The sequence below is a fragment of the Pseudophryne corroboree genome, chromosome 11 (assembly GCF_028390025.1).
Source record: "Pseudophryne corroboree isolate aPseCor3 chromosome 11, aPseCor3.hap2, whole genome shotgun sequence".
NCBI lineage: Eukaryota > Metazoa > Chordata > Amphibia > Anura > Myobatrachidae > Pseudophryne > Pseudophryne corroboree.
The window spans coordinates 329,720,180-329,740,231 of record NC_086454.1 but is presented as its reverse complement, the minus strand read 5'-3'; the positions used below and the strand labels follow the sequence as shown (position 1 = coordinate 329,740,231).

The 20,052-nt window shown below is 47.8% G+C and overlaps 1 protein-coding gene across 3 annotated transcripts in view; it reads left to right on the top strand.

Annotated features, from left to right (window-relative positions):
• BCAR1 (BCAR1 scaffold protein, Cas family member) overlaps positions 1–20,052 on the top strand; it is a 153,088-nt gene that overhangs the window by 83,476 nt on the left and 49,560 nt on the right. The window contains exon 1 of one of the 3 annotated variants that reach the window (XM_063945749.1): positions 17,048–17,088. The exons of the other annotated variants lie outside the window; for them this stretch is intronic. Coding sequence (XP_063801819.1) covers positions 17,086–17,088 — 3 coding nt within the window. The 5' untranslated portion in view covers positions 17,048–17,085. Of the gene's footprint in view, positions 1–17,047; positions 17,089–20,052 lie in introns of those variants that run through there. 3 annotated transcript variants of the gene reach the window in all.

Genomic DNA, 20,052 nt, shown 5'->3' with positions numbered 1-20,052 from the left:
TGTGTACAGGAGAGGATGTGTACAGGAGAGTAAGTGAATGATCTGCATTAGCTGATGATGCGTGGTGCCCTTGGTTACTGCTACAGGTATATACACTCTCTGCAGTACACAGGGACTTTCTTCCAGGAACATTATACTCACAGGAGAGTCTCAGGTAGAAGTACAACAAACAGTGACTGCCAACAGGAGACAGATGGACCAGTGTACATAATTGAACAAACATTAAATGCTGTGTTTGCAATGATTGTCTGTAGGATAAAATGCTGACGTACAGAGCGTGATTACATTTCATGCCAGATCCCAGCACGCCTCCCCTTGTCATACTCACAGCACTGACTGGAAAATTAACTCTGTGCTGTACACAAAGAATATAAATCTATTATAGATAAGTGGTTTATGTATATACAGTGTGTTAGTGACATTGGGCCTAATTGACACCTGATCACTGTTGTGCGAAATCGCACAGCGGCCGATTATGGAATGCGTACGGATCATAATGCGCTCGCGCTAGGCCAAACTGCAAAATAATTCTACGTGCTTTTTGATCGCTAGGCGGACGCAGGCTGATTGACAAGAAGCTAACCTATGGGGGTGGTAACTGACCGTTTTCTGGGAGTGTCAGGAAAAACGCAGGCATTCCCAAGCGTTTTCAGGGCGGGTGTGTGACGTCCGCTCCGGCCCCGATCAGCCTGTTCTCATCACGCTGTAGGAGTAAGTCCTGGGCTACGCACACACTGCACAGACTGGAAAAATCATTCGATGGTGAGTGAGTTGCGAACGGTTTTGCAACTGGCCGGCGTTTGTAAAGCTTTTTGCACGGCGTGCGCAGACTTGCACGGGGCAGATTTTCACTCTGGCTGGGTTGCGACTATCCAATCGCAAACCTCTGTAAGTTCGCAGAGGTGCGATTATGTCTCAATTAGGCCCAAAGTCAGAAATGTGAGTAATGGAATAGTCGCCTACTCTCCCAAAATGCCGGGAAGGTCCAGGATTAAAGGTATACTTATAAGCCTACAAGGTGGGTGGGGAGGAGGCACATTGATTATGCAGATCAAGCCACGCCCATTTCAGTGACATAGGTGCGCTGAAGCAAACCCACTTTTGATTGTTGTACCTCCCTTTCTCTATCGTCCTAAGTGGATGCTGGGGTTCCTGAAAGGACCATGGGGAATAGCGGCTCCGCAGGAGACAGGACACAAAAGTAAAGCTTTTACAGGTCAGGTGGTGTGTACTGGCTCCTCCCCCTATGACCCTCCTCCAGACTCCAGTTAGATTTTTGTGCCCGGCCGAGAAGGGTGCAATTCTAGGTGGCTCTCATAAAGAGCTGCTTAGAGAGTTTAGCTTAGGTTTTTTATTTTACAGTGATTCCTGCTGGCAACAGGATCACTGCAACGAGGGACAGAGGGGAGAAGAAGTGAACTCACCTGCGTGCAGGATGGATTGGCTTCTTGGCTACTGGACATGAAGCTCCAGAGGGACGATCACAGGTACAGCCTGGATGGTCACCGGAGCCACGCCGCCGGCCCCCTCACAGATGCTGAAGCAAGAAGAGGTCCAGAATCGGCGGCTGAAGACTCCTGCAGTCTTCTTAAGGTAGCGCACAGCACTGCAGCTGTGCGCCATTTTCCTCTCAGCACACTTCACACGGCAGTCACTGAGGGTGCAGGGCGCTGGGGGGGGGCGCCCTGGGAGGCAAATGAAAACCTTTAAAAAGGCTAAAAATACCTCACATATAGCCCCAGAGGCTATATGGAGATATTTACCCCTGCCTAAATGTACTAAATAGCGGGAGACGAGCCCGCCGAAAAAGGGGCGGGGCCTATCTCCTCAGCACACGGCGCCATTTTCTGTCACAGCTCCGCTGGTCAGGAAGGCTCCCAGGTCTCTCCCCTGCACTGCACTACAGAAACAGGGTATAACAGAGAGGGGGGGCAAAATAAATGGCAATATATTAATATAAAAGCAGCTATAAGGGAGCACTTAATCATAAGGCTATCCCTGTCATATATAGCGCTTTTTGGTGTGTGCTGGCAGACTCTCCCTCTGTCTCCCCAAAGGGCTAGTGGGTCCTGTCTTCGTATAGAGCATTCCCGGTGTGTCTGCTGTGTGTCGGTACGTGTGTGTCGACATGTATGAGGACGTTATTGGTGTGGAGGCGGAGCAATTGCCAAATATGAGGATGTCACCTCCTAGGGGGTCGACACCAGAATGGATGCCTTTATTTGTGGAATTACGGGATAGCGTCAACTCGCTTAAGCAGTCGTTTGCCGACATGAGGCGGCCGGACACTCAATTAGTGCCTGTCCAGGCGCCTCAAACACCGTCAGGGGCTGTAAAACGCCCCTTGCCTCAGTCGGTCGACACAGACCCAGACACAGGCACTGATTCCGGTGGTGAAGGTGACGAATCAACCGTATTTTCCAGTAGGGCCACACGTTATATGATTTTGGCAATAAAGGAGATGTTACATTTAGCTGATACTACAGGTACCACTAAACAGGGTATTATGTGGGGTGTGAAAAAACTACCAGTAGTTTTTACCGAATCAGAAGAATTAAATGACGTGTGTGATGAAGCGTGGGGTGCCCCGATAAAAAAACTGCTAATTTCAAAGAAGTTATTGGCTTTATACCCTTTCCCGCCAGAGGTTAGGGAGCGCTGGGAAACACCTCCTAGGGTGGACAAAGCGCTAACACGCTTATCAAAACAAGTGGCGTTACCCTCTCCTGAGACGGCCGCACTTAATGATCCATCAGATAGGAGGATGGAAAATATCCAAAAAGGTATATACACACATGCAGGTGTTATACTACGACCAGCTATTGCGACTGCCTGGATGTGCAGTGCTGGGGTAGTTTGGTCAGAGTCCCTGATCGAAAATATTGATACCCTGGACAGGGACAATATTTTACTGTCGTTAGAACAAATAAAGGATGCATTTCTTTATATGCGTGATGCACAGAGAGATATCTGCACACTGGCATCACGGGTAAGTGCTATGTCCATTTCGGCCAGAAGAGCTTTATGGACACGACAGTGGACAGGCGATGCGTAGAGGAGTTATTTGGGGTCGGTCTATCGGATTTGGTGGCCACGGCTACGGCCGGGAAATCCACCTTTCTACCTCAAGTCACTCCCCAACAGAAAAAGGCACCGACTTTTCAACCGCAGCCCTTTCGTTCCTTTAAAAATAAGAGAGCAAAGGGCTATTCATATCTGCCACGAGGCAGAGGACGAGGGAAGAGACAGCAACAGGCAGCTCCTTCCCAGGAACAGAAGCCCTCCCCGGCTTCTACAAAAGCCTCAGCATGACGCTGGGGCTTCGCAAGCGGACTCGGGGGCGGTAGGCGGTCGTCTCAAGAATTACAGCGCGCAGTGGGCTCACTCGCAGGTAAATCCCTGGATCCTGCAGATAATATCTCAGGGGTACAGGTTGAAATTAGAGACAGAGCCACCTCGCCGTTTCCTGAAGTCTGCTTTACCAACGTCCCCCTCAGAAAGGGAGACGGTTTTGGAAGCCATTCACAAGCTGTATTCTCAGCAGGTGATAGTCAAGGTACCTCTTCTACAACAAGGGAAGGGGTATTATTCCACTCTTTTTGTGGTACCGAAGCCGGATGGCTCGGTAAGGCCTATTCTAAATCTGAAGTCCTTGAACCTGTACATAAAGAAGTTCAAGTTCAAGATGGAGTCACTCAGAGCAGTGATAGCGAACCTGGAAAAAGGGGACTTTATGGTATCCTTGGACATCAAGGATGCGTATCTCCACGTTCCAATTACCCCTCACACCAGGGGTACCTCAGGTTCGTTGTACAAAACTGTCACTATCAGTTTCAGACGCTGCCGTTTGGTTTGTCCACGGCACCTCGGGTCTTTACAAAGGTAATGGCCGAGATAATATTTCTTCTTCGAAGAAAAGGCGTATTAATTATCCCATACTTGGACGATCTCCTAATAAGGGCAAGGTCCAGAGAACAGCTAGAGATGGGTTTAGCACTATCTCAAGAGGTGCTAAAGCAGCACGGATGGATTCTGAATATTCCAAAATCCCAATTAATGCCGACAACTCGTCTGCTGTTCCTGGGGATGATTCTGGACACAGTTCAGAAAAAGGTTTTTCTTCCCGAAGAAAAAGCCAAGGAGTTATCTGACCTGGTCAGGAACCTCCTAAAACCAGGAAAGGTGTCTGTACATCAATGCACAAGAGTCCTGGGAAAAAATGGTAGCTTCTTACGAAGCAATCCCTTTCGGCAGATTCCATGCAAAGGGATCTGTTGGACAAATGGTCAGGGTCGCATCTTCAGATGCACCTGCGGATAACCCTGTCGCCGAGGACAAGGGTATCCCTTCTGTGGTGGTTGCAGGAGGCTCATCTATTGGAGGGCCGCAGATTCGGCATGCAGGATTGGATCCTGGTGACCACGGATGCCAGCCTGAGAGGCTGGGGAGCAGTCACACAGGGAAGAAATTTCCAGGGAGTGTGGTCGAGCCTGAAAAAGTCTCTTCACATAAGCATTCTGGAACTAAGAGCAATCTACAATGCTCTAAGCCAGGCGGAACCTCTGCTTCAAGGAAGACCGGTGTTGATCCAGTCGGACAACATCACGGCAGTCGCCCATGTAAACAGACAGGGCGGCACAAGAAGCAGGAGGGCAATGGCAGAAGCTGCCAGGATCCTTCGCTGGGCGGAGAATCACGTGATAGCACTGTCAGCAGTATTCATCCCGGGCGTGGACAACTGGGAAGCAGACTTCCTCAGCAGACACGACCTTCACCCGGGAGAGTGGGGACTTCATCCAGAAGTTTTCCACATGCTATTAAACCGTTGGGTAAAACCAATGGTGGACATGATGGCGTCTCGCCTCAACAAAACACTGGACAGGTATTGCGCCAGGTCAAGAGATCCGCAGGCAATAGCTGTGGACGCGCTGGTAACACCTTGGGTGTACCAGTCGGTATATGTGTTTCCTCCTCTGCCTCTCATACCAAAGGTATTGAGGATTATACGGCAAAGAGGAGTAAGACTAGTGGCTCCGGATTGGCCAAGAAGGGCTTGGTACCCGGAACTTCAAGAGATGGTCACGGACGATCCGTGGCCTCTACTTCTGAGAAGGGACCTGCTTCAGCAGGGTCCTTGTCTTTTTCAAGACTTACCGCGGCTGCGTTTGACGGCATGGCGTTTGAATGCCAGATCCTAAAAGGAAAAGGCATTCCAGAAGAAGTCATTCCTACCTTGATAAAGGCGAGGAAGGAAGTCACCGCGAAGCATTATCGCCGTATTTGGCGAAAATATGTTGCGTGGTGCGAGCAGCGGAGTGCTCCGATGGAGGAATTTCAACTGGGTCGTTTTCCTACATTTCCTGCAATCAGGATTGTCTATGGGTCTCAAATTGGGATCTATTAAGGTTCAAATTTCGGCCCTATCAATATTCTTCCAAAAAGAATTGGCCTCAGTCCCTGAGGTCCAGATTTTTATCAAAGGAGTACTGCATATACAGCCTCCTGTGGTGCCTAAGGTGGCACCGTGGGATCTAAATGTAGTTTTAGATTTCCTCAAATCCAATTGGTTTGAACCACTAAAGAATGTGGATTTGAAATATCTCACATGGAAAGTGACTATGTTACTGGCCCTGGCTTCGGCCGGGAGAGTATCTGAACTGGCGGCTTTGTTTTATAAAAGCCCTTATTTAATTTTCCATTCGACATAGGGCAGAGCTGCGGACGCGTCCGCATTTTCTCCCTAAGGTGGTATCAGCGTTTCACCTGAACCAGCCTATTGTAGTGCCTGCGGCTACAGACGACTTGAAGGACTCCAAGTTGTTGGACGTTGTCAGAGCCTTAAAAATATACATTTAAAGGACGGCTGGAGTCAGAAAATCTGACTCGCTGTTTATACTGTATGCACCCAACAAGTTGGGTGCACCTGCTTCTAAGCAGTCGATTGCTCGTTGGATTTGTAACAAAATTCAACTTGTACATTCTGTGGCAGGCCTGCCACAGCCTAAATCTGTTAAGGCCCATTCCGCAAGGAAGGTGGGCTCATCTTGGGCGGCTGCCCGAGGGGTCTCGGCATTACAACTCTGCCGAGCAGCTACGTGGTCAGGGGAGAACACGTTTGTAAATTTTTACAAATTTGATACCCTGGCAAAGGAGGACCTGGAGTTCTCTCATTCGGTGCTGCAGAGTCATCCGCACTCTCCCGCCCGTTTGGGAGCTTTGGTATAATCCCCATGGTCCTTTCAGGAACCCCAGCATCCACTTAGGACGATAGAGAAAATAAGAATTTACTTACCGATAATTCTATTTCTCGGAGTCCGTAGTGGATGCTGGGCGCCCATCCCAAGTGCGGATTATCTGCAATACTTGTACATAGTTATTGTTAACTAATTCGGGTTATTGTTTAGGAAGCCATCTTTCAGAGGCTCCTCTGTTATCATACTGTTAACTGGGTTTAGATCACAAGTTGTACGGTGTGATTGGTGTGGCTGGTATGAGTCTTACCCGGGATTCAAAATCCTCCCTTATTGTGTACGCTCGTCCGGGCACAGTACCTAACTGGAGTCTGGAGGAGGGTCATAGGGGGAGGAGCCAGTACACACCACCTGACCTGTAAAAGCTTTACTTTTGTGCCCTGTCTCCTGCGGAGCCGCTATTCCCCATGGTCCTTTCAGGAACCCCAGCATCCACTACGGACTCCGAGAAATAGAATTATCGGTAAGTAAATTCTTATTTTTTTATTTTCCCAATGATCTGAGATAAACCATGCTAGTATTTTGAGGGTGTTTTTGTAACCTTAGAAGATCTAGGACACTTCTTGGGTATGAGGGTTATAGTTTTATTTTAAAATGCAGCTTATTTCCGTGAAAATTATGGTGTGTGGTATAAAAAGTCGACAATCAGAATGTGGGCGGGAGGCCGACATGTCATATGTCAACTGTCGGCATGTCTACCGTGCAGTTTTCCATAGATGTCATAACCGCAGCCATAGGCTAACCCTAATTTGGCTAAAACCAGTTATTGAATGTCAACATTCCGAACATGTCGGCATATTAAAAATGATAAAGATATAAAAAAAACTCTAGTCCCACCCTCCAGTTGTATAATAGGCCTGTGCTCTGCAGCAACAGGTCCTGTCCTCATGTGGGGGGAGTTGTTGAGGGGGCGTAGTCAGGATCTCCCTAGCTCCTGATTGGCTGTATCTTATCTAGAAGATAGCACTGCTTAGCTCCTGATTGGCTGTATCTTATCTAGAAGATAGCACATATCTCCTTATTGGCTGTCTGGCTAATATCTAGCTGGACAGCCTGAGTTTAAATCTTTGAGCAGCCATTTTGGGTCCGTTCAATGTGTTTTTCTCGTTCCACCGCTTCTCTTTGACATAAAGTGAATCAAGCCAGGAACAGAAGAACAGTGAAGCATTAAGGTAAGGTTTTTATTTTTAAATCATTTTATAGGTGACATTTCTATTTTTTTAATTCAGTGGAGGCACAAGTCTATTATTTTAACTATAAGGGGCCACATATTTGTTTTTTCTAACCACCCAGTTCCCCCAAGGGAAAGCGTTCAGCATCTCCGCTGTCGGAATGCCGGCGGTCATGTGACAGACACCAGATCACAGACAGGTGAGTATCGGGGTTCAGGCTTAAGGGCCCCATACACTAGAGCTATAATGCCCGATTTCAGCCCAATTCGGGCATTCGGCCCGATATATCGGCTGAAATGGGGCATTTTAGAGGTGTTCCCGAACCGATCCGATCCGCTGCACGTTCCCGTGAGCATCGGATCGGATCCTCCAGATTGGATGTGCTGCACATTCAATCTGGTCCGACCTGTGGGCATGGCTTGGGATCGCCCAGGATCGGCAAGATATATCGTATGCAAATGGGCAGCATCCGATGTATCTTGGCCGATCCTGCCCCCTGGGAGGCTGCCGGGGTGATTGCGTGCGATCACCTCCGACACGAGATCGTTGTAGTGTATGGGGCCCTTTAGGCTTAGGGCCCGGGGGAGTTAGGCACTAGGAGGGAGGGTAAGCCGTTGCCGCCACCGACCAAAGGTTAGCCATAGCCGACACCCCCAGTGGGTTAGTGTGGGGGGATAGAAATACCCTCCTCCAATATCGGCTTCTTCAGTGTCTGGATGCCGCGGTTGGTCAAGTGACCGCCGGCAAATCAAAAAATCCCCCCAAAGGACTGGACCTGATGTTGAATAGCGCAGGGCTGTTATAGAAGTGGAAGGCTACACTGCTCTTTTATTTTTAAACAGTCTGACTGGCCAGATTCAGTAGCTGCGATTGCGGCTATCTCGCCCACCGCAGCCACCTCTAATTTACATAGCATTTTCTTTCTGGCAAACATCACATCTGATTATTTGTATTAATTACACTACAAAAATCAGGCCGGCATCTTGCGGCTACTCATTTTTAAACACGGCGGTTTTCTGGCGCGCTCCGGGCTAAATGTTACCGTTCCTTTCCTCCTCTCTTGCTGAATGATGTGAAAGCTGTCCAGGTCTTGCATCGGCGTACATTTGCATATGATGTGCTATAAAATCATGATTTGCCGCCGCCCCCCCCCCCCCCCCCCCCCCCCCCTCCCCCTCACCAGTCATTGTCAAGCAAATGTGCTTTCATTAATGGATATTGCTCCCCGTAAATAGATGCGGTAGCAGTTTTTATTAGCAGAACCTCCATTTCAGGCTAATGTGCCACTATAGGGAGACGTTCCGTTTCACATCTGGCTCCTACTAATTAGCCAGCCAGTCTGCTCCATCACAAGCTGAGGAGACGTCACCCACTGATCTCTACATCTTGTCATCTCGCTCCCTGCTTATCAATCCCCAGTGTCCCCGTGCCACCTCCCCCCACCACACACACACACACATGCTCATCTTGTTTACCCCGGTGAATTGGATTGGGGATATAAATAGCGGGATGATGTAATGCTTTTTTCTCAAGAGAAGCGGCTCCATCAAGGGAAGGTGGGGTGCGGATTTTAATGGAATCTGCGAGTACACCACAGATGAACAGGAGGCTGGAACGCACGCTCAGAGGAGAGATCTAGGATTTCTTTTCATTTCCACGCACTGGCACAGTCTCGGGAAAATAGATTTTGAAATGTGCAGAACCTGCAGTATGTGTGTGTATGACATTGCATGCATATATGAAAAGTACTGGTTACTGATGCATATAACAAGCGAATGGTTGAGCTGGGTGTAGTATAAAATACCTACAATCAAAATCCCGATAACTGGCCGACGGTCAAAATACCGACATTTAAAATGTTGACAGATCAAAAAACCGACACAAGTTTTTATTTATTTCTCTATCGTCCTAGTGGATGCTGGGGTTCCTGAAAGGACCATGGGGAATAGCGGCTCCGCAGGAGACAGGGCACAAAAAAGTAAAGCTTTTACCAGATCAGGTGGTGTGCACTGGCTCCTCCCCCTATGACCCTCCTCCAGACTCCAGTTAGATTTTGTGCCCGAACGAGAAGGGTGCAATCTAGGTGGCTCTCCTAAAGAGCTGCTTAGAGAAAGTTTAGCTTAGGTTTTTTACTTTACAGTGAGTCCTGCTGGCAACAGGATCACTGCAACGAGGGACTTAGGGGAGAAGTAGTGAACTCACCTGCGTGCAGAGTGGATTTGCTGCTTGGCTACTGGACACTAGCTCCAGAGGGACGATCACAGGTACAGCCTGGATGGTCACCGGAGCCGCGCCGCCGGCCCCCTTGCAGACGCTGAAGAGAGAAGAGGTCCAAAATCGGCGGCTGAAGACTCCTGAGTCTTCATAAAGGTAGCGCACAGCACTGCAGCTGTGCGCCATTTTCCTCTCAGCACACTTCACACAACAGTCACTGAGGGTGCAGAGCGCTGGGGGGGGCGCTCTGAGAGGCAAATAAAAACCTTATTAGAGGCAAAAAATACCTCACATATAGCCCACAGAGGCTATATGGAGATATTTAACCCCTGCCTAACTTCAAAAATAGCGGGAGACGAGCCCGCCGAAAAAGGGGCGGGGCCTATCTCCTCAGCACACAGCGCCATTTTCTCTCACAGAAAAGCTGGAGAGAAGGCTCCCAGGCTCTCCCCTGCACTGCACTACAGAAACAGGGTTAAAACAGAGAGGGGGGGCACTGATTTTGGCGATATTGTATATATATAAAAGATGCTATAAGGGAGAAACACTTATATAAGGTTGTCCCTATATAATTATAGCGTTTTTGGTGTGTGCTGGCAGACTCTCCCTCTGTCTCCCCAAAGGGCTAGTGGGTCCTGTCCTCTGTCAGAGCATTCCCGGTGTGTGTGCTGTGTGTCGGTACGTGTGTGTCGACATGTATGAGGACGATGTTGGTGAGGAGGCGGAGAAATTGCCTGTAATGGTGATGTCACTCTCTAGGGAGTCGACACCGGAATGGATGGCTTATTTAGAGAATTACGTGAGAATGTCAACACGCTGCAAGGTCGGTTGACGACATGAGACGGCCGACAATCTATTAGGACCGGTCCAGGCGTCTCAGAAACACCGTCAGGGGTTTTAAAAACGCCCATTTACCTCAGTCGGTCGACACAGACACAGACACGGACACTGAATACAGTGTCGACGGTGAATAAACAAACGTATTTCTCATTAGGGCCACACGTTAAGGGCAATGAAGGAGGTGTTACGTGTTTCTGATACTACAAGTACCACAAGAAAGGGTATTATGTGGGAGTGAAAAAACTACCTGTAGTTTTTCCTGAATCAGATAAAATAAAATGAAGTGTGTGATGATGCGTAGGGTTACCCCGATAGCAAATATTGGCGTTATACCCTTTCCCGCCAGAAATTAGGGTACGTTGGGAAACACCCCTTAGGGTGATAAGGCACTCACACGCTTATCAAGTGGCGTTACCGTCTCCAGATACGGCCGCCCTCAAGGAGCCAGCTGATAGGAAGCTGGAAAAATATCCTAAAAAGTATATACACACATACGGTGGTTATACTGCGACCAGCGATCGCCATCAGCCTGGAGATGCAGTGCTGGGTTGGCTTGGTCGGATTCCCTGACTGAAAATATTTTATTCATGTAGAGCATTTAATAGGATGCATTCTATATATATGTATGTGAGATGCACAGAGGGATATTTGCTCTCTGGCATCAAGATAAGTGCGTTGTCCATATCTCCCAGAAGATGTCAGGGACACGACAGTGGTCAGGTGATACAGATCCCATACGGCAGATGGAAGTATTGCTGTATAAAGGGAAGGAGTTATTTGGGGGTCGGTCCATCGGACCTGGGGACCACAGCAACAGCTGGGAAATCCAACCTTTTTTACCCCAAGTTACATCTCAGCTAAAAAAGACACCGTCTTTTCAGCCTCAATCTTTCCTTTCCCATGAGGGCATGCAGGCAAAAGGCCAGTCATATCTGCCCAGACATAGAGGTAAGGGAAGTAGACTGCAGCAGGCAGCCCTTTCCCAGGAAAAGAAGCCCTCCACCGCGTCTGCCAAGTCCTCAGCATGACGCTGGGGCCGTGCAAGCGGACTCAAGGTGGGGGGGTAGTCTCAAGAGTCTCAGGGCGCAGTGGGATCACTCGCAAGTTGACCCCTAGATCGTACGAGTATTATCCCAGGGGTAAAGATTGGAGAGTCGAGACATCTTCTCCTCGCAGGTTCCTGAAGTCTGCTTTACCAACGGCTCCCTCCGACAGGGAGGCAGCATTGGAAACAATTCACAAGCTGTATATCCAGCAGGTGATAATCAAAGTACCCCTCCTACGACAAGGAAAAGGGTATTATTTTTCCACACTATATTGTGGTACTGAAGCCAGACGGCTTGGCGACACATAGTCTAAATCTAAAATGTTTTGAACACTTACATAAAAGGTTCAAATCGAGATAAAGTCACTCAGAGCAGTGATAGCGAACCGGAAAAAAGGGGACTATATGGTGTCCCTGGACATCAAGGATTACCTCCATGTCCAAATTTTGTCCTTCTCATCAAGGGTACCTCTGGTTCGTGGTACAGAACTGTCAATATCAGTTTCAGACGATGCCGTTTGAATTATCCACGGCACCCCGGGCCTTTTTACCAAGGTAATGGCCGAAAAGATGTTTCTTCAAAGAAAAAAGGCATCTAAATTATCCCTTACTTGCACGACCTAAAAAGGGCAAGTTCCAGAGAACAGTTGGAGGTCGGAAGAGCACTATCTAAAGTAGTTCTTCGACGGCACGACTGGATTCTAAATATTCCAAGAATCGCAGCTGTTTTCCGACGATACGTCTGCTGTTCCTAGGGATGATTCTGGACACGGTTCAGAAAAAGGTTTTTCTTCCCGAGGAAAAAGCCAAGGAGTTATCCGACCTGTCAGGAACCTCCTAAAACCAGGAAAGGTGTCTGTACATCAATGCACAAGAGTCCTGGGAAAAATGGTGGCTTTTTACGAAGCAATTCCATTCGGCAGATTCCATGCAAGAATTTTCCAAAGGGATCTGTTGGACAAATGGTCAGGGTCGCATCCTCAGATGCACCTGCGAATAACCCTGTCGCCAAGGACAAGGGTATATCTTCTGTGGTGGTTGCAAAAGGCTCATCTATTGGAGGGCCGCAGATTCGGCATACAGGATTTGATCCTGGTGACCACGGACGCCAGCCTGAGAGGTTGGGGAGCAGTCACACAAGGAAGAAACTTCCAGGGGGTATGGACGAACCTGGAAAAGTCTCTTCACATAAACATTCTGGTACTAAGAGCAATCTAAAATGCTCTAAGCCAGGCGGAACCACTCCTGCAAGGAAAACCGGTGTTGATTCAGTCGGACAACATCACGGCGGTCGCCCATGTAAACAGACAGGGCGGCACAAGAAGCAGGAGTGCAATGGCAGAAGCTGCCAACATTCTTCGCTGGGCGGAGAATCACGTAATAGCACTGTCAGCAGTGTTCTTCCCGGGCGTGGACAACTGGGAAGCAGACTTCCTCAGCAGACACGATATTCACCCGGGAGAGGGGGGTCTTCATCCAGAAGTCTTCCACATGCTAATAAACTGTTGGGAAAGACCAATGGTAGACATGATGGCGTCTCGCCTCAACAAGAAACTGGACAAGTATTGCGCCAGGTCAAGAGATCCACAGGCAATAGCTGTGGACGCACTGGTAACACCTTGGGTGTACAAATCAGTATATGTGTTTCCTCCTCTGCCTCTCATACCAAAGGTATTGAAGATTATACGGTGAGGAGGAGTAAGAACAATACTAGTGGCTCCGGATTGGCCAAGAAGGACTTGGTACCCGGAACTTCAAGAGTTGGTCACGGACGACCCGTGCCCTCTACTTCTGAGAAGGGACCTGCTACAACAGGGTCCCTGTCTCTTTCAAGACTTACCGCGGCTGCGTTTGACGGCATGGCGGTTGAACGCCAGATCCTAAAAGGGAAAGGCATTCCAGAAGAAGTCATTCCTACCTTGATTAAGGCAAGGAAGGAAGTCACCGCGAAACATTATCACCGCATTTGGCGAAAATATGTCGCGTGGTGCGAGGATCGGAGTGTTCCGACGGAGGAATTTCAACTGGGTCGTTTCCTACATTTCCTACAATCAGGATTGTCTATGGGTCTCAAATTGAGATCTATTAAGGTTCAAATTTCGGCCCTGTCAATATTCTTCCAAAAAAGAATTGGCCTCAGTTCCTGAGGTACAGACTTTTGTTAAAGGAGTACTGCATATACAGCCTCCTGTGGTGCCTCCGGTGGCACCGTGGGATCTAAATGTAGTTTTAGATTTCCTCAAATCCCATTGGTTTGAACCATTGAAAAAGGTGGATTTTAAATATCTCACATGGAAAGTGACTATGTTACTGGCCCTGGCTTCCGCCAGGAGAGTATCTGAATTGGCGGCTTTATCTTATAAAAGCCCTTATCTAATCTTCCATTCGGATAGGGCAGAACTGAGGACTCGTCCGCATTTTCTCCCTAAGGTGGTATCAGCGTTTCACCTGAACCAACCTATTGTGGTGCCTGCGGCCACTGGCGACTTGGAGGACTCCAAGTTGTTGGACGTTGTCAGAGCCTTAAAAATATACATTTCAAGGACGGCTGAAGTCAGAAAATCTGACTCGCTGTTGATACTATATGCACCCAACAAGTTGGGTGCCCCTGCTTCTAAGCAGACGATTGCTCGTTGGATTTGTAACACAATTCAACTTGCTCATTCTGTGGCAGGCCTGCCACAGCCTAAATCTGTTAAGGCCCATTCCACAAGGAAGGTGGGCTCATCTTGGGCGGCTGCCCGAGGGGTCTCGGCATTACAATTCTGCCGAGCAGCTACGTGGTCGGGGGAAAACACGTTTGTAAAATTCTACAAATTTGATACCCTGGCAAAAGAGGACTTGGAATTCTCTCATTCGGTGCTGCAGAGTCATCCGCACTCTCCCGCCCGTTTGGGAGCTTTGGTATAATCCCCATGGTCCTTTCAGGAACCCCAGCATCCACTAGGACGATAGAGAAAATAAGAATTTACTTACCGATAATTCTATTTCTCGGAGTCCGTAGTGGATGCTGGGCGCCCATCCCAAGTGCGGATTGTCTGCAATGCTGGTACATAGTTATTGTTACCAAAAAATCGGGTTATTGCTGTAGTGAGCCATCTTTTCTAGAGGCTCCTCTGTTATCATGCTGTTAACTGGGTTTAGATCACGAGTTGTACGGTGTGATTGGTGTGGCTGGTATGAGTCTTACCCGGGATTCAAATTGCCTCCCTTATTGTGTACGCTCGTCCGGGCACAGTACCTAACTGGAGTCTGGAGGAGGGTCATAGGGGGAGGAGCCAGTGCACACCACCTGATCTGGTAAAAGCTTTACTTTTTTGTGCCCTGTCTCCTGCGGAGCCGCTATTCCCCATGGTCCTTTCAGGAACCCCAGCATCCACTACGGACTCCGAGAAATAGAATTATTGGTAAGTAAATTCTTATTTTTTTGTGTGTATGTCGACGTGCTTCGGGCACACTATTATATTCCCCCTCCAGAGCCACTGGGATGGTAAAGTATGAACAAGTCGGTTTCAATGAAAAAAATCATGAAAACGGTCAACTTTTTGACCTGTCGACATTTTAAATGTCTGTATTTTGACCTTGTCTGTATTTTAAATGTTGTGATTTTGACCATGTCGGGATTTTGATTGTAGGTAAATTGAATGCATCCCGGTTCAGCTGTGCCCCCCTCTCCCAAAAATCTGTCCACACTTTACATTTGCTTGGCACTGCAGGTCTTATCGACGCTTATAACATTGATCGCAAAAAAAAAAAAAAATTCTCATCAAGTTTAACCCCAAAATTTTTTTGGGCCAGTGCAGGTGAGTTATACCTAGCACCGCGGCGATACTAGCCGGTTCATTCAGCTTCGCCAGCCAGTACACGGAGCCTCTGCACATGCGTGACCCAGCTCTCCTGGTCATGCATGCCCATTAAAACTGGAAACTGGGACTTGGGCGTTCAGTTCTACTTTGCTTAACAAAAAACAAAAAGGAAAACAAATGTAAAAAAAAAAAAAAAAAAAAGTTGAAAAAAAAGTTTTAAGTATTTTTGCTTCATTAAATTTTTTTTTTATTCAGATAATAAACCATTTTTTTCCTGTACAGGCCCTCAGCTGCCACCATCCTAATCTTCCTAAAATAGGTTTGCCCCAGAGAATGGAGGTGCTTGGTACAGTACATATACGGAGAACCCCTGTTTTTACTGGAGAAATTGAGTTTCTCCCTATATAAAGAAACCTGTATATGAGGGCCTCAGTGAGGTACATGTATATACATAAATCTTGGTTTTGGGCCTCTATTATACCATTTGATTGCAAGCTCTGTGGGGTCAGTGCTTAAGCTTTCATGCTGCAATAGAATGCTCCATGTCCTTCTATTCACTGGGGGTTGTCCCTGGTCCGTCTGACCTTTGTGTGGACAGATGCAGAGTCCCAGTCACAGATGTGAGTGTCACAGCCATTTCCTCACCCTTTGTTGCTGGAGTCCCCTCTTCTCTGTCAGTCAGGATTCAGTGCTTTGCTGTCGCCTCCCATTTCCCCATTGTTTGTCCAACACAGAATAAACAGATCAGGCTGCAAATGTGATCCAGGATCAATGGCTGCCTGAGGTAGAAACAGCCCGGCTTTCAGCCGCCCCCTAGAGCTATTAACCCGATATACACAGATTGTACAGGGATATATACATTGTAATATATGGAATTAACGCCGGCCACACGCGTTCATTGTAGTGTAGACGTTCTGAGGGAAGCCACATTTGCCTCCACATAGGTCAAAGTTGACAAATCTGGTCATCAGCAATTCAGCCACAGATACTGGCTGATGCTTTTTTTTTTTTTTTTTTTTGTATGTTTTTCTTTTTAAGAAATTACTTTGGATTTATATCATTTTGGCAACTGGGTGTAGCATGTAAGCACACCTTCTTAAGAGGCCGCATCTGACGTACATTTGCTACCAGCTGTACATTTTTGCACCGACATAACTAGGAGCGATGACGATTATTGCATCTTTGCTCCAGACGCATCTGTGCGCTCGATTTACAGTTTCATTTATCTTAATATGTTTGTAACTCCGTATACGCAAGGGTTGGAGACGCGTCTTTGCTTATATGCAAATGACATCCTTATACTCAATTCATAATCAAGACCATAGTCTGATTTGACCAAATTAGATCATTTTAACAAACCTGTGCACAAAAGCCAAATTAAAAAGGAGGCAGGTGCCCTGGGCCTGCCATTCCAAGGGGGCCCTGACCATTATTTGTACCTGTAGATGAGGAGGAGAGGGTGGAGTCTGAGCAGGTGGGTGGGGCTTGAAGCCACTGTGTTGTCCAGCTGTCACAATGGAAAATAGGAGGGAAGGGGCAAGTGATGACTTAGAGCAGGCTTTCCCAACCACGGTCCTCAAGGCACACCAACAGTGCATGTTTTAGTGATATCCAGGCTGCAGCACAGGTGACTTAATTAGTAGCTCAGTTATTTTGATTTAATCATCTGTGCTGCAGCCTGGATATCACTAAAACCTGCACTGTTGGTGTGCCTCGAGGACCGTGGTTGGGAAAGCCTGACTTAGAGAGTAACCTATATGGTGAGGAAGGTGGGGAGATATTATATTATGTGACTCTACAGTATGTGTCTCTGTATGCTGTTGCCAGGTGTTCCAGTGCCGTTGCTAGGGTACATTGCAGGAAATTTGCCAGTTGATTTTGGAGGGGTGTATATTGATACAGTGCAAGGGGTCTCTATACTCACTGAGGCACCAGATGATTCCATGTGATCATAGAATGGCTAATCCCAGGAGTTGTACAGTGGTCTTTGCAAGTCATGAGGCCCCTGAACACTGAGATACATTCCCTGATCAGTCTGTACTGATGTTGGTTGTGTCTCCTAATATCACTTCCATTGCATTGAAGATCCCTGTCTGTTCCCTGTAACCTGGATGCGTGTGAGTAGCAGATCACTGCCTGCTGCTACTGATGCAGACTCTCTCCTCTGACCCAGACCATCCCACCTCACAGGCTTCTTCCCGGTAACGCAGACAGGTGTCTATATAGGGATATTTGATGAGTGTTAGGTGTGCTGAGTGCATGTATGTGTTTGCATCGCATTTCTAGGGATAATGGAGAGAATCAGGTTGAAGTGCGACCAAAAACCATGTCATTGCTATATATAAATCACAGTTTGTTTGTTTGTTTGTTTGTTTGTTTGTTTGTTTTTTGCATTCATTGGGTGGAATTCAATTGTTTGAAAAGTTGGTTGGGTGTCTGTTTTTTTCCTGTCTATTAGATAGGAAAACACAGACTCCCAACTGACTTTTCAAACAATTGAATACCCCCATTGAATCTATTTGTAAATGTGTTCTTTTTGGGATGACAGTTGGAGGTCTCCGTACACCTCAGTGCATTAATACTCCGGGTTCTCCCATTCCCCCATTCCTTCAGTGCAACATTCCACCTGTGCGGACTGGCAGTATACTTAGGGTTGCATTCATTATACATGACCAGCCATATCCCTAATCTCATTTATTACTCTACCCGATCATTACTCTTGGCACTGGCTTACATACATTATATACTAGTCTCAGCTTCCCTCGGATATAAACAGCTGTTTCTAGATAATTTGTGCTCTGTAATATAACCTGCGGCTCTTGCTTCTGTATCTGTGCAACACCCTCCCAGTATAGTGACACATACTCCATAGTAGTCGCTCTCACCTGCCCTTTGTATTGCAGTATATTGTAGGGCAGCACTGATTGTGTAGTGGTCATGAGCGCAATTCCTCACCATTTGTGTGGAGTTTGTATGTTCTCCGTGTTTGTGTGGTTTTCCTGCAACATTTCAAACACATGCTGCTAGCTTTATTGACTTCTGACTAAAACAACAAAAAAATACCCTAACCTAGTGTGTTTTTGTTTCCATGTGACTGGGAATATAGATTGCTTTCATATCACAGGAACATCAGCGCTTTCCGCAACTGGCACGGCTGCTTTTTTTGTCCCATGGTGCTTGAAGTGTTACTCTGGTCAAAAGCGGAATTCTGAACATTTTCAGAAAATAAGTGTTTGTTGTTGCACCTTACAAAAAATATGTGACGGGAACTGTAACTCAGTCATTGGTCCACTGGCAATAATAGTAACTGACCGATGAGTGAAAATGAATGTGTTCTATACACATTCATTTTCACTCATCGGTCAGTTACTATTATTGCCAGTGGACCAATGACTGAGTTACAGTTCCCGGGATGTAGTTGGGATCTCGGCGCTCGGGATCACGACAGTCATAATGCCAGCGCTGGAATCCCAACACCTGTCAGAATAGCGATGACGGCATCCCCGACAGGTGGGACCCTGATTGTAAGTATCCCGGGGAGGTTAGGGTTAGGCTGTGTGTGTGTGTGTGGGGGGGGGGGGGGGTTAGGTTTAGGCTGTGGGGTTGAGGGTTAGGTTTAGGCTGTGTGGGGGGTTAGGTTTAGGTTTAGGCTGTGGGGTTGAGGGTTAGGTTTGGGCTGTGTGTGGGGGGTTTAGGTTTAGGCTGTGGGGTTGAGGGTTAGGTTTAGGCTGTGTGTGGGTGGTTTAGGTTTAGGCTGTGGGGCTGAGGGTTAGGTTTAGGCTGTGTGGGGGGGTTTCAGTTTAGGCTGTGGGGTTGACGGTTAGGTTTAGGCTGTGTGTGGGGGGTTAGGTTTAGGCTGTGGGGTTGAGGATTAGGTTTAGGCTGTGGGGTTGAGGGTTAGGTTTAGGCTGTGGAGTTGAGGGTTAGGTTTAGGCTGTGGAGTTGAGGGTTAGGTTTAGGCTTTGTGTGGGGGGTTTAGGTTTAGGCTGTGGGGTTGAGGGTTAGGTTTAGGCTGTGGGGTTGAGGGTTAGGTTTAGGCTGTGGGGTTGAGGGTTAGGTTTAGGCTGTGGGGTTGAGGGTTAGGTTTAGGCTGTGGGGTTGAGGGTTAGGTTTAGGCTGTGGTGTTGAGGGTTAGGTTTAGGCTGTGGTGTTGAGGGTTAGGTTTAGGCTGTGTGTGGGGGGTTTAGGTTTAGACTGTGGGGTTGAGGGTTAGGTTTAGGCTGTGTGTGGGGGGTTTCGGTTTAGGCTGTGGGGTTGAGGGTTAGGTTTAGGCTGTGTGTGGTGGGTTTAGGTTTAGGCTGTGGGGTTGAGGGTTAGGTTTAGGCTGTGTGTGGGTGGTTTAGGTTTAGGCTGTGGGGTTGAGGGTTAGGTTTAGGCTGTGTGGGGGGGTTTCAGTTTAGGCTGTGGGGTTGACGGTTAGGTTTAGGCTGTGTGTGGGGGGTTAGGTTTAGGTTTAGGCTGTGGGGTTGAGGGTTAGGTTTGGGCTGTGTGTGGGGGGTTTAGGTTTAGGCTGTGGGGTTGAGGGTTAGGTTTAGGCTGTGTGTGGGTGGTTTAGGTTTAGGCTGTGGGGTTGAGGGTTAGGTTTAGGCTGTGTGGGGGGGTTTCAGTTTAGGCTGTGGGGTTGACGGTTAGGTTTAGGCTGTGTGTGGGGGGTTAGGTTTAGGCTGTGGGGTTGAGGATTAGGTTTAGGCTGTGGGGTTGAGGGTTAGGTTTAGGCTGTGGAG